At 34.3% G+C, this 27,616-nt stretch overlaps 1 protein-coding gene across 2 annotated transcripts; it reads right to left on the reverse strand.

Moving 5' to 3' along the window:
* Window positions 1–1,892: 1,892 nt before the first annotated feature.
* On the reverse strand, window positions 1,893–27,400 carry LOC145676685 (uncharacterized). 2 transcript variants are annotated; one of them, XM_081747527.1, is made up of 2 exons: window positions 26,848–27,400; window positions 1,893–2,610 (listed from the first exon to the last, which is right to left on the reverse strand). In XM_081747527.1, exons 1-2 carry the CDS (start codon window positions 27,198–27,200, stop codon window positions 2,166–2,168), a joined length of 798 nt encoding a protein of 265 aa, XP_081603653.1. In that variant the 5' UTR covers window positions 27,201–27,400; the 3' UTR covers window positions 1,893–2,165. The 2 variants fall into 2 exon arrangements, with proteins under 2 accessions (XP_081603653.1, XP_081603654.1); XM_081747528.1 differs by lacking the exon at window positions 1,893–2,610 and adding an exon at window positions 14,939–15,082.
* Window positions 27,401–27,616: the final 216 nt, after the last annotated feature.

Below are 27,616 nucleotides of genomic sequence, written 5' to 3' on the forward strand. Positions count from 1 at the left end.
GTGCTTAGTTATTGAAATGTGTCTTTTAATATTGCCATTTGCTAAATGTGAATTGCCAGTAAATTCTTTCCTACACTCTCCGCAATAGTGATTACTGTCCTGTGTGGATTAAAATGTGTCTAACCAAATTTTAACGTTGATTAAATGCCTAACCACACTCTTCGCAAGTGTGATGCTTTTCTCCTGTGTGGATTAACATATGTCTAGCCAAACGAAAACGTCGCATAAATGCCTTACCACACTCTTGACAAGTGTGATGTTTTTCTCCTGTGTGGTTTAACATGTGTCTAAGCAAACTTGAACGGTGATTAAATGCCTTACCACACTCTTGGCAAGTGTGATGTTTTTCTCCTGTGTGGATTAACATGTGTTCAGCCCAACTTGAACGGTGATTAAATCTTACCACACTCTTGGCATATGTAAGCTTTTTCCCCTGTGTGGATTACAATGAGTCTATCCAAAGATGAACGTACACTAAATGCCTTAGCACACTCTTGGCATGTGTAATGTTCTTCCCATGTATGGATTAACATGTGTGTAGCCAAAGTTGAACGTCGATTAAATGACTTACCACACTCTTAGCATGTGTGATGCTTTTCCCCTGTGTGGGTTAACATGTGTGTAGCCAAACTTGAACGTTGATTAAATGCCTTACCATACTCTTGACAAGTGTGATGTTTTTCTCTTGTGTGGATTAACATGTGTCTAACCAAACTTGAACGGTGACTGAATGCTTTAGGACACTCTTGGCATGTGTAATGTTCTTCTCCTGTGTGGATTAACATGTGTGTAGCCAAAGTTGAACGTCGATTAAATGACTTACTACACTCTTGGCATATGTAATGATTTTTTTCTCCTGTGTGGATTAAAATGTGCCTAGCCAAATTTGAACGTTTATTAAATGCCTTACCACACGCTTGGCAAGTGTGGTGCTTTTCTCCTGTGTGGATTAACATGTGTATAGCCAAATTTGAACGTAGAATAAACCCCTTACCACACTCCTGGCATGTGTAATGTTTTTCTCCTCTATGGATTAGCATGTGTCTAGCCAAACTTGAACGGTGATTAAATGCCTTAGCACACTCTTGGCAGATGTACGGTTTTTGTCCTGTGTGGAGTAACATGTGTGTAGCCAAATTTGAACGTCGATTAAATGACTTACCACACTCTTGGCATGTGTGATGCTTTTCCCCTGTGTGGATTAACATGTGTGTAGCCAAACTTGAACGGTGATTAAATGCCTTAGCACACTCTTGGCAGATGTACGGTTTTTCTCCTGTGTGGACTAACATGTGTGTAGCCAAAGTTGAACGTGGATTAAATGACTTACCACACTCTTGGCATATGTAATGATTTTTTTCTCCTGTGTGGATTAAAATGTGCCTAGCCAAAGTTGAACGTTTATTAAATGCCTTACCACACGCTTGGCAAGTGTGATGCTTCTCTCCTGTGTGGATTAACATGTGTATAGCCAAATTTGAACGTAGAATAAACCCCTTACCACACTCCTGGCATGTGTAATGTTTTTCTCCTCTATGAATTAGCATGTGTCTAGCCAAATTTGAACGTTGATTAAATGCCTTAAAACACTCTTGGCAGATGTAGGGTTTTTCTCCTGTGTGGAGTAACATGTGTGTAGCCAATTTTGAACGTCGATTAAATGACTTACCACACTCTTGGCATGTGTGATGCTTTTCCCCTGTGTGGATTAACATGTGTGTAGCCAAACTTGAACGTTGATTAAATGCCTAACCACACTCTTGACAAGTGAGATGTTTTTCTCCTGTGTGTATTAACATGTGTCTAACCAAACTTGAACGGTGATTAAATGCCTTAGCACACGCTTGGCAAGTGTGATATCTTTCTCCTGTATGGAGTAACATGTGTGTAGCCAAACTTGAACGATGATTAAATGCCTTACCACACTCTTGGCAAATATGAGCTTTTTCTCCTGTGTGGATTACCATGTGTGTAGCCAAACTTGAACGTTGATTAAATGCCCTACCACACTCTTGGCATATGTAAGGTTTTTCTCCTGTGTGGATTAAAATGTGTCTAGCCAAAGATGAACGTAGACTAAATGCCTTAGCACACTCTTGGCATGTGTAATGTTCTTTTCCTGTGTGGAGTAACACGTGTGTAGCCAAACTTGAACGTCGATTAAATCACTTACCACACTCTTGGCAAATATGAGCTTTTTCTCCTGTGTGGCCTAACATGTGTGTAACCAAACTTGAACGATGTTTAAATCCAAAACCACACACTTCACATGTGTGATGTATTTCTCCTGTGTGGATTAACATGTGCTTAGCCAAACTTGAACATACACGAAATTCTTTTTCACATACTCCGAAGATGTGGGTTTTCTCACCTGTATGAACTATCTTACCGCTTGACAAATTTGAACTTTGACTAAAGCGTTTATCACTGTTTTGGTACGTATGACGCTTTTCACTTTCCTGTGTCAGCATACGTCTTGACAAACGTGATCGATGAAATTTTTTGCCAAACTGCGTCGAAGTATGAGATTCTTCATCTGAATGAGAAATGGCTTTCTTTAATATAGTAAACGTATTCTCTTCTCCGTGGGAAGCAAATACGTTATCGGGCCTGCAACATATTCAACAAACAACGAAATGTGATTGAAGATAATGATTAAGTAGCAAAAAAAGTAATTATTCGCTATATTTCATGATAAAATTACGCTCAATTTGTTTTATTACATGAAATATTGTAGAAATATGAAATGGATTACGACTGAGAAGTCTCCATATCTCTCTACTTTCAAAATAAGAGGCTGTAGTTTTTTTTTCATTATATCAAATTGAACAATCATTTATATCGTGGCGGTCATAAGTCTTTGATCATGTAATGGCGACTCCTTTGAAACAAAAGGTGAGTATCAGAATTAAATCTGTCATATCTGCAGTTTCGTGTGAAGAAAAAACAAAGTTGGGAACCAAAGGTTTAAAAACAACTCAACTTATTAAAAACTGTACCGAAGTTTATTCAGTTATATCATCATAAGTGGAAAACGAAAGACGTTTTGGAACGAAGAAAAAAGTAACTTAAAACTTTACAAGCTGAGGCAGAGAGACTTAACGTAACAAGACTAAAGACGAATCGTTCACAGCGTAGTGTTCGCGGTTCAGTGGTCTAGACGCTTGACCAGTAATCTGGAGGTTCTTCTACCAAATACACGTCCAGCAACTTTTTTTTTTTTTTTGTCTACTTTAGGAATTTTGATTGCGATTGATCGGCAATGACACACGTTTTATTGCATTCAAATATTTAAATACTCGTTTGTTTCAATGCTTGAACTATCAAATTTTCAGGAATAATACTAGTAACAATAATAATCTCGTGAAATATTTAAACAATAAAAACTTATTATCGCACAGGTCATACCATTACAAGCAGAACGAGATATTAGCCAAAAAAAAAAAAATCGGTTTTGTGTAATGTTGCCTATTAGAAGGGGAATTTCTCATCTCGATTCTAAAACATACCGAACAAAATCGGGATGAGGCTTAACATTTTAATTCGAGACGGGACAAGCCTAACTCACAATATCGTCACGCTTTGGAGATGAGAATCGAGACGAGACGAAAAGTATCGTAAACATTGCTCGTCTCATCTCGACTCTCGAAAGAGTATATGCTACTCTTTAGGTAACAATTGCTCTGTAGACTGAATCTTATATATTATTTTGTTACCCTGTATTTCAATGCTCACTGAATTATGGTCTGTGTATATATTTTTGTAGTGAAGCTTATAGAATTACAGCTGCAAACTGCACATGTTAGTTTATTATAACCCTTAGTTTTCAATGATATTCAGTTCTTTTTATTACAGTTATTTTCCTCAAAACGTACAAAAGAATATTTTCTACAGGAAACTTTAGAGGAAAATTTTCGATTAAATTTGAGTAGCTGAGAAATGTCTCACGAAGGTACGGAACTCCTTCCCCGAAACCTCTACGTTTAAGTAAGTTTTGCAAAATTTTAGAGTAACTTTAAAACATTTAATACCATTATTATTATTATTGCTGAAGTGTTGTAATTTAATGGTTCAACCTGTTTCACCCAACTCCCCCCTAGTGAGCATTGTGCTGAACAAACAGTGTGTTTCGGTTTTTTCCGTGTTCCGCTTCCTCCCACTTTCTTTATTCCAATATTTCTTTCGTTCTCATCATCGACGTCTTGTGTAGCTTAGCCGGCCTAACCATTACTTAAAAACAAATTTTCTTACGGGTCTTGTGAATTCAGAATCCCTACTTTCTACACGAAATTTGTCTAGAAACTTTCCGTTATAACATTTAGCTAGTTGTAGGGACGTATGGAGAGGGTATGTCCTGATAGTCCTGACACTTCTCTTTAATCCCGACTACATTGTAACTTCTGGCTAACGCTACGGGTGATTTTACAGGCTTAATACAATGTGTCCTCGTACGGAATTTCTTATCTATATTATTATTATTATTATTATTACTGAATATCTGATACCTCAATATTGCGTCCTACTGCGATGCAAATAAGCATACTGAAATTACGAAAATAAAAATAAATTCTTTGGACACACTATAAGGAGGAATTGAGTTATAAGAGATACTTTGCAAAGAGAGGAAAACGGTGTCAGCTACTGGACAATATGAAATTCGAAACTTCGGATGCCTTAACAGAAGCTAAGTAGGATTTGTCTTCATCACGATACCCTTTCGAAGTAACACCCTTTATTTGGGTAAAAGACGTTGGATTATGGTTGCGTTATATTGAAATATCATCAAAACATACCAAAAACAATAGTTACTATTTATCAAATTTTCTTGAACGAATATATGGAACGAGTTGAAAATGGAGAAGGAAAACATTATTATTGTTTCTAGTGAGAGTAGAAGAACAGTTAGTAACAATTCAGGCAATCTTGTCTCATAGACCTGAAGGATGACGCATTTGTATTCATGAATTGTTTTCGAAACAAGCGAAGTTTTCAGACAGTAGGAATCGAGATTGTGACGTCATGTAATTAGTTTTCCCTGTGAAAGAAGTCGTTTCAACTCTAACTTGTAAGAACAAGAGAAATTGACAATTCTTCATTTTATTATACATCAGAAATACTAACATTCTAAATTATATTTTTTTCTGAATATCATCGAAGAGAATCGAACCGCGGACCTCTAACACACAAAGCGAATGATCAAGCCACTACCCTAAGACCGCTCTTTTAAGTAAGAGTTGCGAATTGCTCTTTTATGTAAGAGTTGCTATGTAGCGAATTGCAAACGTTTACGATTCCAATTTTTTATTAACCATTAATCACTGATTTTGCTCAAGATAACATAGTGTAGTACAGTGAATTCAAGATTAAATTTTAAAAAGTCCCAAAGTATCTCCGTAACTTATCTCTATTATATTTGGTTATTCTTGTTTTCCAGGTGTCTCCAATAACCTTGAACGACCTGGACACGAACACAGAGGACATTTAATATTTAAAAGGCTTTCCCATCGGGAATCGAAAGTGAGACCCAGTCTAATAAACAATCTGATGTGTGGGGTGCGTGGTTCGTTCCCAAGGCAAGCAAGGTTGAGACTGACATCGTGCTCGTGGGTTTTCTCGGGATACTCCCACTTTCTCAATTCACCAGTTTGTCTATCATAATTCACTTGCTTTAATCATAGTCTTCCTTAACCTAACAGGCATAATCGTTGGACATTAAAGGATTTTATTTTCAAGCTGTTAACCCAAACCGATCCGAATCGAAAAAGTTGTATTTTCTATTGCTCATTAACGTTTTCTCACGAAAAAATATGTAGAAAAAAGCCACGGCGAATCGCAATTCTATTCAAAGATGAAACACTAGACTAGCAATATCTTAACCTAAAATGTAACCATTACATATTGTTTGGAACTTTTCCAGAATCTGTACGGATATTCCGGGAAGTGCCACATTTGGAGTTGTTTATTGAATCGGTTGGCCAGTCGGTCGGGGGTCAACAGCATATCACCCACTGCGACCCACCACCATCATGACACACTACGACCCACCACTCACCATGAACCACTGCGATCATGACCCAGAAGTATGTTTCTTGTGCACATGAAAATACAGATATGAAACACCTAATTCTCATAAGCTGCATTTGTTTCAAAGCAGTTGCCATTACCTGGTCAAAGACTTATGTCCGTCACGATATATACGATATCAGAGTTAACCGGTACATACCAAAATACTTATTTTGTGCTATGTGGAATAAACATTTCATTATTATAAGTGAAAATGGAGACCCGTTGTCACTAACATTAATTATATATCATTACTTTTTGTGTCAGAAAATTTGAAAATCGGAAGAACTTGTTGCAATTGCAGCTACAAAAAACTGTCGCTATGATTACAAAGAAAGAAAGGGACGATATAACAACTTTTAAAATTTTGCACAAGATACGTGATTTCCTTAACTATACAAATTTCTATTTGCGATTTTATATAGTCTGATACCTTGAGATAGTAAAATTTTGCGTATATTGATATGTAGCTACGTAGTTACATCTGATACTTTCTTATTAAATAAAAAGTTTTGAGAAGCATAGAGTTTTCAATTTCTTGTAATTTTTATCTACTTATTTGAAATACATGATATAACGATTCCAGAATTCCACGTTAAAATAATATGGACAACCATTAAAACCTTCGTTACTCCTAGATTATTAATAGTGCTTTTATCTTTCTGGTGTAAAGATAGAATTTAAATTTATCATAACCTGGTGTAATGTCATTCACACAAATCGAAATATATATTGGGTTTGGAATCTTCCTATTACAGGGTTTTTGCAAACAATGCCTCTCGAGTGTTATTAGCATCGTGAAACATTCAAGTCGTTATTGTTTTTCACTTTAAAAGTAAATAGGGCGTACGAAGATAAATGCTACACTCTGAATACCGAAAAATTGAAGAAATTTTTGCTATGCATCACATTATAAAATACAGGCTGCTGAACGGTCTGAAATAAATAATTTAATATGTTGAGCGTCTACATTTAAGTGGCATTTTATTACGTTACGTTCATTCAAATGGGAATCATAAAGACGGGAAGAGGATTAAATTTGTACGTCAACTCTTATAATCTAACTGGTCTCTCCTGTTAGAGAAAGGACAGTTGGCACAATAGCTTTATTACTTTTAAAAAAATTGTAGCGAGCAGCAATGTTCTCGGAATTACAACATTCAAGAGTGAGAAGACGAACAATCTGCATATTATACCTCAGTACAAAAAAATTGACATCGACCTAATCTTGTATTAACAACAGAAATGGCTTAATCAATTGAAATTAAATTTTACATGTCTGGAATTAGCCAGACATGTATGATGTATCTCATTTAGAAAACTTTTTATCTTTTCTTACGTTACTGACTCCAGAATGAATACCCTACGAATAAAAGAAAAGCTATAAATCTTACGCTAAAAGCAGAGTATCTGATGAGTGGATTATGCTTGGGAGGTGAAATTTATCATGAAAAATCTTTACTCTATACCAGTGAGCATGTTATCTACGACTTACGAGATGAAAACGGACAATTTTGCGCAGATTTCATAATACATAAATTTACCATATGATATAAAATGAATATGCAATTTACAGAACTTCATCACGCTTTGTCTGATGCACTCAAGTGATCACAATTTTGCTAGAATAAAAAAATGTAGAAAAACTACAATTTCAAGGGGATGTTGTGAAATTAAGCTGTGAACTTCAAATCAACTTATAGACTTCTTTAGATGTTTTAACAAGAGCAACGCCAAAAAAAGCAAAAATGCTTGTTGTATACGACTTTAAAAAATTACTTCGAAACAAAGTATTTTCATCATTTCTCATTCAAACAACGCCTTTATCATTTCCGAACGTTTTTCTTTACTTATATGGAGCAATTTACTTATATGGAGAAGTATATCTACCTACTTGGGAAAAAATATCGAAGAATCACAATTTTTTCCTCGATAATTCACTGATATTTCCTGTTTCATTCCCGCGCTACTACAATACAATAGCCAGGGAAGAACACTTACGGACACTCTTCACAAAGTATATCTACGTACCTTTAACGGCATCTTACATAATATAACTTCTTTAAACATACACTTGATGGAATAGAATTACGTAATACTATATGACTAATATTGTAACGAACACTGGACATTTATAAACACAACGTAAAAACAACAAAATAATAATAATAATTAACATATGAAATAAATTTTCAAGAAAATCTTTTCCCGACTTTACCATCGCATTTCGAAGAAAGTATACATTTTGTTTATACTATTTCAGTCAAAATATGTTTTATTCGCATAAATGCGTGTTGAAACTAGTCCGCATCTCAATAAAGTACGAATTAAAATCAAGTTCCTGCACAAATCCTGAACCAGGGACAATAAGCATAAGCTTGGTTCTGGTTGTATTTACTGTACTATCTGTGAAATTTCAAAGTTGAAGTTAAGCATGGTTTTCTGCACACTTTGTTGCAGAGGTAGCACCCTCGTGATCAGGAGTTTGTTTCGCTGGTTACAAAAAAGTACAACGTACTGAACATACGTTCCCGAAATTGTGAATGAACGCCGAAAGAGTAACTCAATTGCAAGAAACGTGACCTTCATTTGAAGTTTTCATAGTAATTTTCAATGTGTACTTTTAGCGGTAATAGCTTAAAAAGTAAAATATATATTTCACTTTAAATTTTAGTATAAATTCAAGAATATGCGAAACTCATTCACCCAGTGATTAACCAAACCCGAAGTCCCACACCTCATAAATTTAACTTCTCCACTGGGTATCATCCTACACTAAACCATGCCAACTTCCATCATTATAGCCCATTCTTAGAGTATCGTATCCTATAGTATTATCTTTTCCTTTTTGACACACCAAAATTTCACAAAAGTTTTACAGTTCACAAGCATATTAGTGACGCAAGCGACGTGACCCGCCTATCGTAGACATATCGATTTCATTATTTGTGTAAAAATGTGATGTTTTTTATTGTAATTGTTAACTAAATATATAGCACGTAAAGTTTCTTTTCGTTCATCTCACGCTACGTAAGTTAATCAAAATTTAACGTCTTTTTCCTGATTGTTAATAACCATCTTTAACTCTTTCAGCACTGACCTACACAATTGTGCAGGTAGGTAGAATCACCAACATATACAATACCGGCTGAACATTATGTTTACACTAAGGTAACTATAATGAAGAAGTTCAAAAAGTTACAAAATTCGTAAAATATCTCTGTTTATGAACAACTGATACGGTGTTAGCGGAATGTGTGAATCTACCAACGTAAATGTCGGAATGGTAAAATCTTGTACTGGTTAAAACATACAATATTGGCTCGAAAACGAACAAATAACAGCAGTGCCTAGTACTAAAATAATATTTCAAATCAGGATAAAGGTTAAAATTCATGCCAGTAAAAAAGAAAGTGTGAAGGTGTCACATTTTTTTTATTAATTATTCACGTAACTTCTGCCAAATATCTGTTACGTAGCTACAACTTTTTTATGCATGGTTAAAAGTATCAACCTGGTGGGGTTTATTAAACATTTTATACAATACCCAAATTAAACATGTGAATATCGTTTCACAATCGACTTCCAAATTATGCGAATTCAATATTCAAACATGAGGTAGTACATCTGTAACAATATGTTCCCATGTATTAACAAGATCGAAGAAGGAATCTATCTCAAATATCTATCTCAAATATCTATTACTAGTTATCCGTTATTCTTTCATTTCTATAGAGATAAATGTTGAAAAAACTTGTTAATTTGAAGCACTTCTAATCTGAATAGATAGCTAAGGAAGAAGACAGAACGTAAAGTTGGGACGCTGACCCGATCGCAGAAGAGCTGCTCGACAGCTTATACAGTTTTTCTCTATGAAAATCCGATAACAGGATTACAAATCACTTACAAAACAACAGCTGCTACATACCTGTTATTATTTTCGTTTTATAGCGATAAATGTTGAAACCGGAGACGGATAATTTTAACCATGTCCAGTTGGAATTGAATTTCAACGGAAAAAAATGAACATACTATTTGAATGCAGAATCGATTACAAGCAACTGCAACGTGATAGATTTTAGCACTCTTCCTCTAATAAAATAAGTAATGAAATTGGATGTAATAGTAAATTTGAACTACTTCCGTATTTGAGATGTATACAGTTAAAAAAAATAGTCGTGATATTACGCCAGATTCGACACCAGTTTTGGAATATGTTAATTTTAAACTTTATTAACGAAGCTTCGTATATGGAGGAGGACACTGGTCACGTGAGTGCTGCATTTCTGGTGACTGTTTCTTTATATCTGACTTTCGGGACAATCACCCTCCATCTATGCACTGCTATAACTAAAAGCTAATAGGACGATAATTCCGGTCCCGATGCTAGGAGTGAAAATCGGGATTTTCCCGGCTGACCATATACAAGTTTTGGTTTGCTAAAAGAACCTTGAGTGCTTTGCACGAACGCCTGGTCGTCGCTCAGAAGGGCACACACGAAGGCGAGTGGGGTGCATTGTTCTAAAGTAAACACACGTTATACTCTTATGAGTTCTCCCCTTGTACGGATTGAGCTTCGCAAGCTAAATTGCCGTTTGCATACGTGAGAGTCGATTTTTTTTTTAGTTTATCATCAGTGATTGTACGATATTTGCATACTCCTTCGTGTAAAATATTTTTTCTAATATCGTGCAGAAATCAGTAGTGAAGTGACTAGTACATATGTGTTAGCACCTTAACATTCGTTTCTAATTTCAGTTTTGTGAGACAAACTCTGGCTCCAAAACATTGAAAAGGAAGGAAAAATTGTGCCGGCTTGGACGATCGCTTATTACTATCAGCAGAGGACTCCAGCGGATCCTTGGGATTATCCGACGTGGAACGTCTGAGATTGTTATACCTGCAACGCCCCTGAAGGAGTTGACCGGTCGAAGATTATTGTGAGAACGTGAAATCTTAATTTATCAATTGTGCCATAAGGCCATCTGTATTAAAAGAAAAAATAAGATAAAGGTGGAAATAAAGAAGTCGAAGCGGTCGTAAACATATACAGTAAAAGTTACTTGTGCATTTTTAACCTTTTGATGTTCTTTTAATTTTTATGAATTACATTCAGTATTATTAGATTTTCTATACACTTTAACCAGGTTTTGTGATTTGCGCCGCAAGATAATTTTAGTTTTTTAATATCTGAGCTTAATTTGATCATTTGCTCACTTTTCCATTTTTACGATATCTACGCTTTGTCTACCGTTCTCCCCAGCTTCGGTTTATGACAAAACGTAGGTACGTAAGAAATCGTGATTTGCCGTAGCAAAGCTGGGATAAACGGAATAAACAAGTGACAGAGAGAGAGAGAGAGAGAGAGGATGTAAAAACGTTTGGGAAAAAGGTGAAAATCAATATGAACGTTACGATTATATTTACAAGATTCTAACAACGACAAAAAACACGATTTCACGGCCACAGGAATAACCCATGGAGTCAAAAGAAAGAAATAGAAGTGAAAAGATATTTGACCAAAACTAGCCTCCACTAACCACTGGTAAAAAAAAATTAAGATATCTACAAGAAATGCAGGAAAAAAAATTATTAATAACAAAACAATATGTTTTGAGAGTAAAATATAGCTTGTACCACGCGATATTTGAACGCGTGTTATTTTAAAAAATAACACGACATAGTTCCGATGTATTCCTGCGAGAGCTTGCGCATATTATTTTCGTAGTTTTATTTACACTGCACGAACATTACCTAACAAAGCTACGAAATGTCGTTCCCGCATGGATTATTGGTGAAAACATCTCCTTGTAGAGGTAGAACTGGCTTCGTAGATTTATGAAATGAACTTTCTAATCATCCTTAAGCAAGTAGTGTGAATATCGTAAATTTGGGAGATCACTCTTCAAATCATCGGTTCCTTCCTGTTCCCCCCTGCCATAGGTAGGTGGGCAACATGGAAATTATGAACTTTTTTTTCTACCATGGAAGATCAGTTTTAAAATTTGATAACGCCTCTTCTTCGTAACTGTCTACATACTATATCCTTGGACTTCGTTCTCCTGGAATTGCTATTGCATTTCCCGCTATCAGCATGGTGATAAAATCGGAGTGCCGAATAAGGTAGAAAAGCATGCTTTTTCTTTTTTTTTTTTACTATTATTTTCATGATCTGTTGTCCTTCATTAGCGTCCCTTAGTCCTTGCTCATTTATTTTTTTCGGTCCATGTTATACGCAACATTGTGCGCCAATACCAAATTTGAAGTGCTTCTATCGGATAGATTAGCTTTTCTCAATGCAAGACCTCGATTAATCCTACATATATGTAGACGCAACAGTAAGTTCTGAAGATGGTGGATTAACATTTGCCTGATCTTGATCTACAGATCCAAGGTTTTCTTTCTGAAGCCACATGTTTAGCCATAGACATCTAAAAACCGTAAATAAAATTAAAAATTGAAATGGAACCGTGGGCAACTATATGGCAGTGTGCAGTTATATGGCTGTTTTGAACATACGCCTTAGATTGTTCCTCTATTTGGACAGCTTGTGAGACTCATTCTAAATATTCTCCGTTCCATTCGCCTACAGTTTGTTTTTCCATGAATTAAACATTGTAAATTATGTTCGCTATTGATTCTAAAAGCGATTTATTCCGTAAGGAAAGAGAAAAACCCAAACAGAAAGATGTGACAGGAGAGAAATCCAGACTGTGTATGCTTAAGAGTTAAAATGTTGTTGTTTTGTCCATCTTTCTCTGTCTCAACATGATGCACATTATTATATTCATTTTGTTTGCATTACTTTTCAACTCTTAGAACTCAACGTGAATGTAATTTATCCTATCTATCTAGTGCTTCTCTAAGTGATGCCGAAATATTAATTCTTTCTTGCTCCAATTGGAGAAATATCCTTGCGTGTCATGGTCGGTGTCCAGCTATAAGACATACACTGAAACAATTCACCTGGATTAAGGAGTTACTATTTCTTAGAACGCCAGCCTCCTTAAATGTTAATGGTTAGCTGACTAGGACAAGTAATAAAAAATTGGATTAAAAAGAAATAGGTGAACATTTAAGAACTCATTCTAAAAATTCCATTAGTAATGTAGCTAAAAACAATCATCAAAAGAAAATGCTGAACATGGTGAAAATTAACCACAAAAGGAAAAATTGAAATAATACATTCCGACTATTAAAATTAAGAAAGGTAAAAGAGAATTACACAAAGAAACGATGGAAATTTTTACAGATCATGGATCCTAATTTTTATACTAGAAGATTAAACATAAAATATGACTAACATGTTACTGCATGGTAGACCAAACGCCGAAGTAACCTATCGGCCATGGGTTTACGCTCCCTACAATCAACGGCTTCTGGGTCCCATATAATGAAATGCCACATGATCGTTTTTCTGAAGTTTGATTCCACAGATATAAAATAATCAATCTATGTGACTACTCTATCTTTGAATTATATTATATTCAACTTTTCAATTTGGAATTCATGCTAAAATTTGTACATGTTTAAATATTTGGTTCTGTAGCTATATTTTGCACATTTCAAGTTGGTAGCATTGTTATCCTGGATGTGTATATAAAATTGCCTTCTGCCAATTTTCATAACTCACTATGGTACCTGTGTTTCGAGCAGCTGTGTTTCCAAACCTAGTAACTTATTGTGAAATAGCCATCATTTCGCTGCGTTTTTTTCTTTTTTTTTTTTTTTTTTTTTGAAAGAAGAAGGTAAGATGAATATGGTGTAGAAGCTGTACCGTATACTGTATGAATAGTGTATAGAAGCTGTACCGTATAAGAAATGTAAGGAGTAGCTACCAACCTTATCTCTAAAGATTTGTGTTTTTCTAAAACTCTTGGAGGCAATGGTTTCATGGTAAATTCAAGGTCCAAACATAATAGTGTCTGGAGGAAGGTAAGATCATTTTGTCGTTTCATTAAGTTTCTGGTTTCAAGTTTGTTAAAGTTTAGTTCTGCGCTTAAATACAATTACTATTGATGCGAATACAGCATATACTGGACATTTCTGACTGAGTATATACAATTCATTTCACTCCGTTTGCTTGTTTAGAAATAGTTCCGCAGCTGAGCTAATGATGACACTACGAAAGTAGTACCCAAATCATGTGCTGTCCTATCATGATATTATTGCCACCTTGCATACAGTTTTGATATTTCGTGACTTTTCACGTCACACTCAGTTAAAATATAAATTAGTTGATTAACAAATTGTTGATTACCATAAACAAGTTATAAAAATATCATTTAAATTACTTTGACGATTCTCATACTACTTGCATACAAAATAGAAAATATCTATGTTGCAAGTGCCATGTTGCTACTTGCTAGTATCCTATGAGCTTTGAGCTCTCTGCAAGTGCTAATCAAACAAATGTCAAGCACGGAATATTTTGCTGGTAAATTATCAGTATCTTTAATTTCAAAACTGACTTCGAAAAAATCTCAGCCTTCCACTTCTTTTCGCCAACTGGTAATACTACTTGAAACGTAAAATTTAACTCTAAATTTTGAAGCTTCACTCGTAAACTGCCTGATTTTATATGGAATAGCTCAGCGTTTACATCTTTAAGTGAAAAAATATGGAACTGTTTAAAAAAAGGCAGTATGAAGTATGATAAAAGCTATCAATACACGCAAGTACTGACAAAATGGTAGAAAACTCATATCTTGGTGGAATTCAATCGAAAATAGTGTGAAAAAAAACTTTTAAAAATTGAGAAAAGGTTCAAACTAAAAAAAGGGAAATATACGTGGAAACACAAAATACATAAAAAAAAGATATATATAAATCATAACCTTCTCGGCAGTCTTGGTTCCTTGTACTCTCACGTTCCTGCACTTTCGATTGGATCATGGAATGTATTCCCCCGTGTAAGAAATATAATAAAAGTGGACAATAGTTTTTCTTAAAGCAGTTTATATATTTCTCTCATAAAACCTTGGATTCATAGCCATGATCGTGCTTTCCTAATGTAAACCTGCAATCCAGAATGAAATTCAGCTTAGACAGTATAGTATAATGCTGCTATTCCTAATCTGGACTGTACAGGGCTAATTTATAAATAAATAAATAAATAACGCTTCGCTGGCATTTTATGAGTATATCTCATTAACCCAAAACGAAATTTGACTTAACATCGTTCTGAAATGAATTTAAATAATAATGATGATGTTAGGCTACAGGAGTTCTATATATAAGAACGAAAATCCATTATAAAATACAGTTTTCAAAAGTACTGCGAGAACATTATCTGATAAAATGCTGCTGCCCCTTAACAAAAACTGAAACTAACGTTACTCAGAAATCGATTAGCAGTCATAATGACCACTTCCCTTTAGAGGAAAACTAAAAAGAAGAAGCCGACGTTGGGCACATTTTTAAAGGTACTAAGATTCTATTTTGTCAAAAAACATACTTTGCATAGTTATTTTGTAATGATAAATCTATTCTTAATCTTCTATTCCAAAGCTTTTCTTAAATAAAAAATACAAAATCCTGCAGGACTTGAATCTTGGGCCATTCTCACTTGCCTAAAATCTAAAAGCAGAGTAACAAAATTTATTTCAATCAAATATTAAGAAATATCTTGATCTTAAATTACATTCTCTGCAATTAGAAGCAAAATAACTGGCAATAGCTGATAAATTTCGCAATATGTTTCAAATAGAATGGTTGGGAAATTTTTCAAAGTTCGTTCCTGGGTTATTCTTACATTCGTCTATATTCTCGAATAAGATCTCAATTCATTTCACTCGCCTAAAAGAAATGAAACGGTCTCAAATTATACCATCTGCAGAGTAGGAGCCGTTCTGATCAAGTTTGAAACAAGTTTAATGCTACGATCAAAATTTATTTCATTGTTTGTCAGTACGGACATTAATACTTCCTTCTTCGTTTGAAAAAAATACTGACGAGTTACTTGCCTCTTATACTAGGAGTAGCAGTATGTCAAATATATACCTCTACGATAGGCTCAGAGCACCACAAAAAAAAATCGAATTGGAAAGCGCTTGAAATAGAACGAGTTGAAAATTTCTTTGTAGTTTCCAGCTAAAGATATTCTAACGAATTTCTAAATTGTAGAAATCACACTCCTAATTTGTTACAGTTAACTACTAAAAATGAAAATGAAAATAAATAAATTATTTATTCCGTAAAGTTGGTTATAGAATAGCTGAAAAGTAAAAGGTACAAATCTGAAACAAGGAAATCCGAAGTCAGGAAAATATTTCCAATCCTTTTTCTTGAAATATTATCAAACTTGTGGTAGGTAATAATACTTTTTCCGCTTCTCAACGCAAAGGATATAATTTGAGTTTGTCTTATGCGTAATAACTGAGGGAAACACATTTGTTGCTATATGATACAATATAAAACATACAATTATGTCTGTAGATAAGAGAAAATAAAATCACCCATTTCTTCTATTTTTATACCTACTCTAAATTTTGACCTCTCATTTACGCGCTCTGAGGGACTAAGTTGGAGTTCTTTCACTTCAAATCACATTATCGCTGCTCGATGAGTGAAATAATTAGTTATCATTTTCTACAATCTAGGACGGGATAATAATATTCTAGGTAAGAGCTATACAATTATACCCAATCGTTTTATTTGTAAAATGTTTAGAATTTGGATCTATTAATGGCGTGCGTTTTGCTTTTCACCATAGGGGTTATAATTTGAAATCACACCATTTAAAAGACAAGTGAAATGACTAAAATTTTCGACGGCCTTACAGAAAGCATGGGCCTAGATATGAATCAAACAATTTCTTACTTTCTCATTTGAGACCCTGAATATCCCAGGGTTATCTTCCTGGCCTATAAAATCCCGGGAAGGTATTTATTTCCATTTCTTTACTTTATCTTCCAAATTATAAGAACAATATTACTAATTACTTTATTTTAATATGACTTACTTCTAGTTTTTAAAGAATTGGCTAGTTAAAAAATCTACAATTATTTGACTGTACTTTATATAACTAATAATATGATTTTCTTAAGATCCATTTCCATTTGAACTAAAAAGTAGGGTAATTGTTTAGTATAGGGGCCAAAAACTAGCAAAACGTAGGACAATTTACGGAACAAAAAAGTTGATAGTGATGTTGAAGTACTCAAGAAAGTATCGAACACAATTTTTTAGGGCGGTAGGGAATTTGCACAAACCGTAAGTGTAAGAGGAAATGATTTATGTGAGAAAAGGAAATGAATTGCTGGTAACGAAGATAGAAAACCAAGAGCCCTGCGGGGCTCTATCCCGACTTCACTCGCTAAAGCTCGCTCGGCAATGCCGTCTGAATTTAATGTTGGTAACGTAATTTAACATATGAAGCCATAAAACAACCGTATCAGAATAGAATATCGCGAAAAGTAGGCGCATATGATGCTCCACCAAACATAAACAATAGCCAAAATAGCAAAGTACTAATTTACAAATGATGAAAAAGAAACATTTTGTAAAATAATGTAGAATTACATAGAAATAGAGATATAGCACTATTAATAAACCCTGAAACAATGTTAGTAAAAGACGTCGGTCTGTCTCCTGTCTCTGGCTTGAATTTTTGAAGAGGTATTCGGAGTTCACTTACATGTGAATTAAAGCATGACATTTCGAGAAATGGGCAGAGAGAAATGTCGTGTGGCAATATTACATGCAAAATTATAAAGAGAAGAATTTTTCTTGCAAATATTGTGAACATACATATTTATGCCTAAATGTTGAGAAAATTGTGGGACAGGAGTCTTCTGGCAGTTACCCAACCTAATTTGTTTATAACATGTAAAATTTAATATGTTTATATCAGTAGTAGAGTCAAGTATAGAAAAACCATTTACATGTAAATTTAAACTTTTTAGTGGTTTAAAAGTACGTGGACTTTCTATACCATTTTTGAAACACATTTTCTTTCGTAGAACATATTGTAAATAAATATCCATTTATGCGTACTCTCTAAATTTAATAAAATAACGTAACATCCTTCAGAATATACATTTTAAAGACTCCTCTTGGGACAACTGTAATAATATACTGTGATATAAAAACGATTTTAACTTTGAACTGGTATATAGAAATAGAATGCATTTTATTTGTGATTGTTCATTAATTCCCAAAAAATTCTCATTTTTGGGAATCTTCCCGAAAAATATCTTCCCGGGTATTTGTCCATCACTAGTCTTGACATAGGACAGTTTGTGCATTTGAATAAAGCCTTCGCCGTTGTTCGAATTGCTAGCGCGTGCCATCGGTGCACGTGGTCCCGAGTTCGATTCCCGACGTAAAAGTGCTAAAAATTAATTTTACAATCAGTTACATTAATTAATTACCTGTCTTAAGCGCAGAAGTTAGAGGGAAAAAAGAGACAAAATCTATTGTGCCTATAGTTTCGAGTAGCATGTTCTTATATATATCATATTTTAGTTAAATTCTGAATTGCAAAATAAATTAATATCAGTATAACATACGTATTGTAGGAGAGCTGTAAAGTGGTACTATTTTACTTTTACTGGAGACACGTTGGCTGAGTGATAAAGCTCTGCTAGTTTGTTTAGCTTCCGTCAAGCGGGTTTTGTAGTTGAAGAACAAAAACGTGTACCTGGGTTTTCGCGGTATTCTGACGTTTCCTCCCACTTTTTTCACTCTACCGTTCATTCATTGCTCTCATTACCGTCTGCCTTGGTGCATAATTAAGTAACATTAAAGTAAAAGTAATAAAAACTAGAACACCTTCTTCTTAATATATAAAATGATTAGCCCGCTGGCCGGATTCGGGCTTACAAAGCATAAATCACATCTGGTCTGAGTAGTAAATTTTCAAAAATACAACCATATTTCTCGGGATTAGCTTTGTAAATATGCTTTACAACGATATTTATTGGACAGTTCTTTCTGGAGAACTTTCAAAGCACAACTGCATAATTAAACCTCCAATTGCTGTAAATAAAAATACAACTTTCAACAATACAATACAATACAGTACAAAGAATACAACTTTCTTTGTAGTTTCCAGCTAAAGATATTCTTAGAAATTTCTAAATTGTATTAAGCACAAACTCCTAATTTGTTACAGTTAACTACTAAAAATGAAAATAAATAAATTATTTATTCCGTAAAGTTGGTTGTAGAATAGCTGCAAATAAAAAGGTACAAATCCGAAACAAGTCGGGAAAATATTTCAAATCCATATTCTTTAAATATTATCAAACTTGTGGTTCATAATAATAGTTTTTCCGTTTCTCAACACAAAGGATATAATTTGAAATTGTCTTATCCGTAATAACCGAGGGAAACATATTTGTTGCTACATGATACAATATAAAACATACAATTATGTCCGTAGATAAGAGAAACTAAAGTCATCAATTTCTTCTATTTTTTCCTACTCTAAATTTTGACTTCTCATTTACGCGCTCTGAGGAACTAAGGTGGAGGTGTTTCAATTCAATTCACGTTATCGCTACCCGATGAGTGAAACAATTAGTTATCATTTTCTACAATCTAGGAACGGACAATAATGTCCTAGGTAAGAGGTATACAATTATACCCAATCATTTCATTTGTAACATGTTTAGAATTTGGAACTATTAATGGCGTCCGGTCTGCTTTCCACTATAGGGGTTATAATTTGAAATCACAACATTTAAAAGACAAGTGAAATGACTAAAATTTTCGAGGGCCTTACAGAAAGAATGGGCCTAGATATGAATCAAACAATTTCTTACTTTTTTATTTATTTGAGACGTGTTTCCAAAATGTAATGATTATTGTTGTCATTTTCGATTTCGAGTGTTGAATGTTTTAAAGATTGTTATAAATATTTTTATACATAACGAAATCACTATGTATTGCCCACGATTACTCCATAGGTTATGATTATTAATATATATTTTTTGCTATATCTTTTTTATGTTATGTTAAACAAATGATACACATTACGAATTTTTTCCGTAGTATTAGGTAAAAATTCATATTATAGTACTGTACAAACTTCTATTTTACCATGCGCCAGGCGAAATAGCACTAGCTTCAGGCAAAAAATGTGCATACAAAAAATTTTGAAATAATAAACTGATAAGAATAAATAAGAGGAGCAACAATCTTGCGATTTTAATGTCTTTTCCGGTAAATTTCTAATTCTTTATCAAAATTATAATAACTATTATTATAAAAATTAAACAAAATAAATACCAATGAGAAACATCTACTGCGCTAGAAGATTATGGATTCGATAGTGATAGCGGCCCTATTTGATCATTTTCTCATCTCTACTCTTCCTAATATTTTGGAGTCTTTTATGTCTATAGTACCCTACTCCATAATGTTAGTTATAAGTGTATATTAACTAGCTTTTATAAATTAGTATACGAATCGAGCTTCATCCTCTTAACGTGATGACAGCGAAAGATAAAGAGTTAGTTAATCACATCTTTAACACTTCCTTTTCCCAAGTTAAAGTAAACCAAATAATGGTATATAACCTACCGTTTAATCAAAACTATGATATCTTGCATAAAACTACTTTGAAGTAACATAAGACGGGGTTACTTTGCACAAAATTTGAAAAGAGATTCACAGTACTCTGTCGGTAAAACCATGAACAGTAGAGAGGAAGTTTCAATTGCCGCCGTAAGATAGAACATGTAACTGTATTTCGGCTATAATGTTTGCGGTTAATTCAGTTCAAATTACCGGGAAAGTTTGTTCTAGTAGAGCTAAAGGCTACAAAGTCACTGTAAAGGATGATAAAATTTAACAGATATCACCTATAGAATTTCCGTCGAAGTTTAATTAGTTCCGTAGAATACTACCATGTATAATGGGACTTATATGCAGTAGTTAAAATTGAAATGTGAAACGTTCTAAAGTCATAAAAAAGTAAAACTGAGAGAAGGCGTTTAACCCTTTACTAGGGGTTAATTTGCACCAGTGCAAAATACCGCTTAGATAGGAAATTATTACCACTGGAGCCTCCTGTGTTTTAAATTTAGGTAAATTTCCTATTTAGGTAGATGCTGGAACGGATTGCTTGTTAGAAAACAAATAATGAACAGTGGCAGATCCAGAAAAGTAGTATGAGGCGCTTCATTTAAAAATTATTTAAAAAAAAATCACTAGATATTTGGGGACTGGGCTTGCAGCTTATACACGTAGGAATCACTAGCAATAGATTTTTAGGCAAACCTTTACTTTGACTCAAACAGTGACTACAACGATTTATCTGATCCGGTGTCGGAAGCAATTTAGGAATGATTCCCAAAATGCTCCAGTTTGCTCCCGGAACCGGATCAGTTGAATCGGTTATAGTTACTGTCCGAGTCAAAATAATGTACAATGTTAAGAATTATACTTTAAAGACAAGGGCCAAAATGTTACTAAACACCATTCTTAATCAATCCAGGTGAAGTGGTGACTATCAATATTGTTATCTATATGGGGACTACCACCCCACCCATATCCTACTCAAGTACCATAAAAATATCCAAAAAAATATTTAGTCAAACCACTACTATAAAGCTAACGTAAGAAGGACAAAAATTAAAAAAACACTTATCACTAATTATAAATCAATGAAGCATGACAAGGAAAAATAAATTTCATTTCCCCAAGATAATGGAACAACCAGCAGCAAAATAAATACTTTGCCAAATACTCAAATGCAAAGCAAATCAAGAATAAAAATAATATTAATTAAAAAACGAAAGGACTCGCCGTTTCGCCGTACCAGAACACTCATGAGTAATGAACTCATAGCTTCTGATTCCGGTAAAAGTAAAATGGCAGGAACGCATGCGCAATACTCAAATACACATTACTGAAAAATGTTCGTTTCTGCACAGACGTCGATTTATTAAAGCGAGCAAACTTGTTATTATACCAAACAAGACTAACCAATAAACGCCCACTTTTACCATACGTCGGGAATATCTTCAGAGTTCGACCACAACCATCACAGGCTTTCTCTAACTCAACTAAACCACAGTGCTGAAAAGCGATATGAGTTAGTATCCGAATCAAATACAAACTTATTTAAAAACGAAAAGTTCAAATTCTCTGAAACAAAAATTCAATAACACGCTCACCGCATTCCACCAGCAACAGCACACACATACAAGCAGACAGAACATGTGAAGTCACAGTAACAAACTGCCATATGAGTGTACAGAGACACAGTGGAAAAAATATGAACTACCACCAATCTCTGTACTAAGCCGTCACACCAAAGGCACGAACAATTCCAACAAGTGACTCACGCAGAAACAGTTCCAGGAAGTGACTAAACCTGTAAGAACCGATTAAAGTCACTGTTTGAGTCTAATTGCAGACTTGCCGTTTAAAAAAAATCATGCAATTTTGGCTGGGTTTCAGCCTGAAAGTTACAAACCCCGTAAATCTTAAACTGATTAGTGTTCGGATCATATTCTTGGACAAAAGGAATAACCAAATCAAATCAGTTTACAAAAATGATTTTTTCTTTTCGTCAGCTGGCACTTTTGTGGGACATATTTTAAACTATTAGAATGAGGTTTCAGAGTTGGTACCAGAAAATACATAATTTCCTTGACAAATATCGATAATTCAAAGTAAGTACTGATACCGATACCATCATTATAATATCAATGTTAATAAAATGAATGCAGTTTTGTGTAAAGTGTAAAATGTTTAAATACTAAATGAAAACATTGCACAGAAACGTATGTTCAACATACTTTTTTGGATGTTGTTGAAAGGAACCCCACGTATGAAACGTTTCACATTTCAATTTCAACAATTGCATCAAAGTCGAATTATACGCACTAGTATTCTACGAAACTAACTTAACTTTAACAGAAATTCTTTTAAATTTAGGCTGTTTTTACAGTAACTGATTTCCATACTACTGCAAAAAACCCTCCTGGTAATTAGAACTGATGCTAACCCCGAACATTATAGCCAAAATACAGTTACATGTTCTATCTTACAGCGTAGTTGAAATTCCCTGTTTACAGTTCATGGTTGTACCGACAGAGGACCATGAAACACTTTTCATATTTCGTGCAAACTAACGACCGATGTGCAGATTAACCGCGTGTTACGGTATCTAGTAACCACTGTAAACGAAATGGACTATCAAAATTCAATGTGTCAAATCATGACACAGGACTAGAAAAATGTTTGGGAATGAAGGAATCCACATTATTAAGAAATTACGTCCCTAATGTATTGTGGTACTTCGGAACACAAATACGCAAGGAAAGAAAGCATTTCAGAATGTTACCTATAAAATCTTAGGAACGTTCAAGTACACACTCAACACGCAAGACATGTAAACTTATCCTAAATACAGTATTTTCCGCTATCCTCGTTTACCAACATTCTGCGTAATGCCCTAATCTCCATAGCAATCTTCTATTTACTGTCCATCTAGCGCATGCTCGTTATAGTTGTTTGTACAATAATTCATATATCATGTACGTTTACTAAGCCCCTAAAGTGATCCTATATTTTGCTAATGTCGTTCTAAACCCTCCGGAGAAATGAGGCTAGACCCAAATGAACTAAATCCTGAGTAAAATTACAAACGTTCATAGTTTTTGTTCCAACATAATACATTCCACGTTTAATTTGGAAAATTTTAGGATGAATATCATTCTCGCGATTTCATATTTTACAAAAGTCTCTATATAAATAAAACAATATCGTCGAGCACCTATATTTTAAATATGTGCAACAATTAGTGAGTAATGTGTAATCAATAATAAAAGAATCATTTTTTTTTAAGAAGTATGTATAAACTACATAAGATGTGTATGAGTAGTAGTTTATATCTTAAAAAAATAGACTTCCTTATATCTTGCTTTATATCTTGACAAAGAAAAATCGATTTCTTGTTATTATTTGGTATACAACTACTGTATGTGTGCCACGCCATTTCCAAATTGTAGATTTAGACTCTATACTGTATACTGTAGGATATAGGGGCTATATACTGTAGGATAGATCCTAGGAAATCTCTTACGATTTGTCCTAGAGTCAAAATCTCAACGTGTATGGCATCAGATCGCATGTCATTTCCTGTGTTCTGAACGATCCTATGAGATTTCTCTTGTTTAGAGCACGCTCTGTTTTGGAAAGAAAATTCGTAAGATTTCGATTTAAGCGACATCAGGTGAGAGAAAGTGAAAACACAACTGATGAGGTATCTTCTAATCGTGCAGGTTTACTTTAGGTGTACCACTCGAAATAATTGTTGAAAAATTATAGTTTATAAGGCGTGCTATACAGTACGAGATCAATCCTAGGAAATATCTTAGGATTTATCTTATGAAAAATGTTATGACATATCTTGTAGAAAACCCTACACTTTTTGTGCCCTACACGTGAAAAGTTTTCCTGTCTGACCGAATGACGTTTATCAACATTGTGAAATAGTTCTATTTAATAAAAGTACAAAGTTGAAGAATGACTATTCTAACCATACTGCACATCCCACTTATATTAATAAATGGCGCAATATTGTTATATGGGATACCTCTTAAAAAATGTCAGAAGGGTGCTGGTATACTTTTGGCGCACCACATTTACAAATAAAATTTAGAAGATTTACAAATACAATTTAATACTTTGCATGAAAAGACATTTATAAGGTTCGAATTTCTGCAAACAACATAATTAAATACAAAGTTATACAGCTGCATTTTATGTTTACAATTGTAGGGTTACTAGTGTAAAATGATTACACTACATTCACAGACGCGCCTGCTTCCTTCGCTCGCATCCCTTGACTGACGCTCGGGCCCCGGCTTCGCCCTGTTCTGACTAGGGTTAGATAGCATTCGTACTTTCCAGAGGCCACCTAGTACAACTTGGTTTGCGTTTTTAGCACTATAGTTTTTATACTATATATCCGGCCCCCGTATTTGTACGCAAATCGCAGAAAAATTGTAGTTTAACAACAATTGCTTTTCATGGTCCACTTGAGGAATTTTATCTATGCTATGTGAATAAGGTTCATGTCTGCCAACGCAAATCATTTAGTAAACAGTGATAAAATATAATTTTTCAACAATTATTTCGAGTGGTACCCCTAAAGTAAACCTGCACGATCAGAAGATACTTCATCAGTTATGTTTTCACTTTCTCTCACCTAATGTCGCTTAAATCGAAATCTTACGAATTTTCTTTCCGAAATAGAGTGTGCTCTAAACAAGAGAAATCTCATAGGATCGTTCAGAACACAGGAAATGACATGCTATCTGATGCCATACACGTTGAGATTTTCTCTAGGACAAATCGTAAGAGATTTCCTAGGACCCATCCTATAGTATATAGCGCGCCTTACTTTTTCCTAAATAATTTGCGTTGACCGACATTAAAATTATTCACATAGCATAGATAAAGTCCCTCAAGGGAGCCACCAAAAGCAATAGATGATAAACTACAATTCCCTTACGATTTGCGTACAAATACGGGGGCCGGATATATAATAGAAAAACTATAGTGCAAGAAACGCAAACCAAGTTGTGCTAGGTGGCCTCCGGAAAGTAAGAATGCGGGATATCATATCTAACCGAGTCAGTGCAGGGCGAAGCCGGGCCCGAGCATCAGTCAGGGGGTGCAATCGAAGGAAGAAGGCGCGTCAGTGAATATATTGAAAACGAGTGGGTTTCGGCAATGATACGAGTTTGAATAGTAATTGTCATGGTATCGTGGTAGTACCCCTCCACTTGTAAACATAAACTATAGCTTCTGTAAACTATACAGAAATAAAGTGGAAAATAGTATCACCGCTCATCTTTCATATGCACTCACTTAGGTAAATGTTTCGCAGAAGGGATTCAGAAGTAGGCAAAACATACAAAATTTACAGGAGAAATGGAAGATTCAAGTACTTAGACCTAAAAAACCTAACAAAATCTAACCTAATGAAATTAACTAACTTAAACTAACGTAATATTAATAGAAGTAAGCGAAATTCTATTACTTTTTCAAAATTAACTGGAGCCATATACTAATACAATCTAACATAACATAACCGTAATTAACCTGAACCAGCCTAAACTAAATTAATGTAAATAGAAACTACCGAAATTGTAACATTTCTTAGAAAAATTAGCTGGACCCTTTCTGCTAAACATTGTCTCTAACCTATTTTATACGTCGTTAAAACATTTATAATGATTTTACACTAGCAACCCTATAATTGTAAACATAAAATACAGCTGTATTACTTTGTATTTAATTCTGTTGTTTGCAGAAATTTAATCCTTATAAATATGTCTTTTCATGCAAAGTATTAAATTTTATTTGTAAATCTTTTACAATGTGGTGCGCCAAAAGTGTAGCAGCACCCTTCTGACATTTTTTTTAGAGGTATCCAATTTAATAATATAGCGCCTGGTATTAATACAGTGGGATGTGCAGTATGGTTAGCATAGTAATTCTTAAACTTTGTACTTCTATTAAATAGAACTATTTCACAATGTTGATAAACGTCATTCGGTCAGACAGGAAAACTCTTTACGTGTATGGCACAAAAAGGGTAGGATTTCCTACCAGATACGTCATAACATTTTTCCGAAGATAAATCCTAAGATATTTCCTAGGATTGATCTCGTAGTGTATGGCTCGCTTTACTTACTTCGAGATATCACCCACATTAAATACTTCTCGTGAAGCATTTCTTTTAACCAATTTTCCAAACCCATGTAACCGTAATATCAATCTGAACCAATTAGTATATGAAAAATTGAACATTACCTTTCTGGCCGAACTGAATTTAAATTTTTTGTGGTTAATTGTTGGGAGTCATTAGAGTACGACGCGCAAGTCTCCTGAACCACTATTTTTCTTAGCGTTTCTATATTACTTTTTAATGCAGGATCTGATTCTGCAAATTCTGATTTAAGCATATCAACGGTCACTTTCACATCCAAAGCTGTACCCTTGTCCATTGTTTGGTCTCCTTCCGTTCTAGATAATATTAACTCTTTGTTGTCAGACATCAGTTCGTATGTCCAACCTTTCCCTTCGAGTGGATCTTCCTGAGGTAAGTCATAAACAATTTCTTCTTTACACATCAATTCCAACTTAACAGACGCCTCACCAGCCATTGTGAATTCAAATTATATAAGAATTTAACACTGTTCTTATAGTTCCCTTATATTGTTTGCCAGTGTTTTAATGAAATTATTTACGAGAACTTTCAGAAAAGTAACTTTATTTTTCCAATCTTCTTCTTCTGCGGTTGTGTATATTCTTTCGTAATGTGATTCAAGGTAATAGCATGTATAAAGTTCGGTTATATCGGTAAAGGGACGCAGTGTTGCCAGACCGATCAGTTGGAAAAGCAGAAGATTCGAACATAAAAAGCAGGAGAAAGCAGTAGACACATAAAGTGGTGGCATTTAAGTGCAAATCCAGGGGGGACCAAAAAAATTGCCATTATTAAGGGAACAGTGGTCAAAACAAGAGGTCCATAATTCATTATTACTTTAATTTGAAAATAAAACAATACATACAAAACATA

Source organism: Thermobia domestica, unplaced genomic scaffold (assembly GCF_964235325.1).
Source record: "Thermobia domestica unplaced genomic scaffold, izTheDome1.hap1.1 HAP1_SCAFFOLD_292, whole genome shotgun sequence".
Lineage (NCBI taxonomy): Eukaryota > Metazoa > Arthropoda > Insecta > Zygentoma > Lepismatidae > Thermobia > Thermobia domestica.

Bases quoted from the DNA above. Each gene is read 5' to 3' on its own strand.
- LOC145676685 (XM_081747527.1), bottom strand. From the start codon at position 27,200: ATGGCTGGTGAGGCGTCTGTTAAGTTGGAATTGATGTGTAAAGAAGAA. The intron at 2,611-26,847 runs GTAATGTTCAAT...AATATGTTGCAG, and splicing joins AATTCAGTTCGGCCAGAAAG to GCCCGATAACGTATTTGCTT.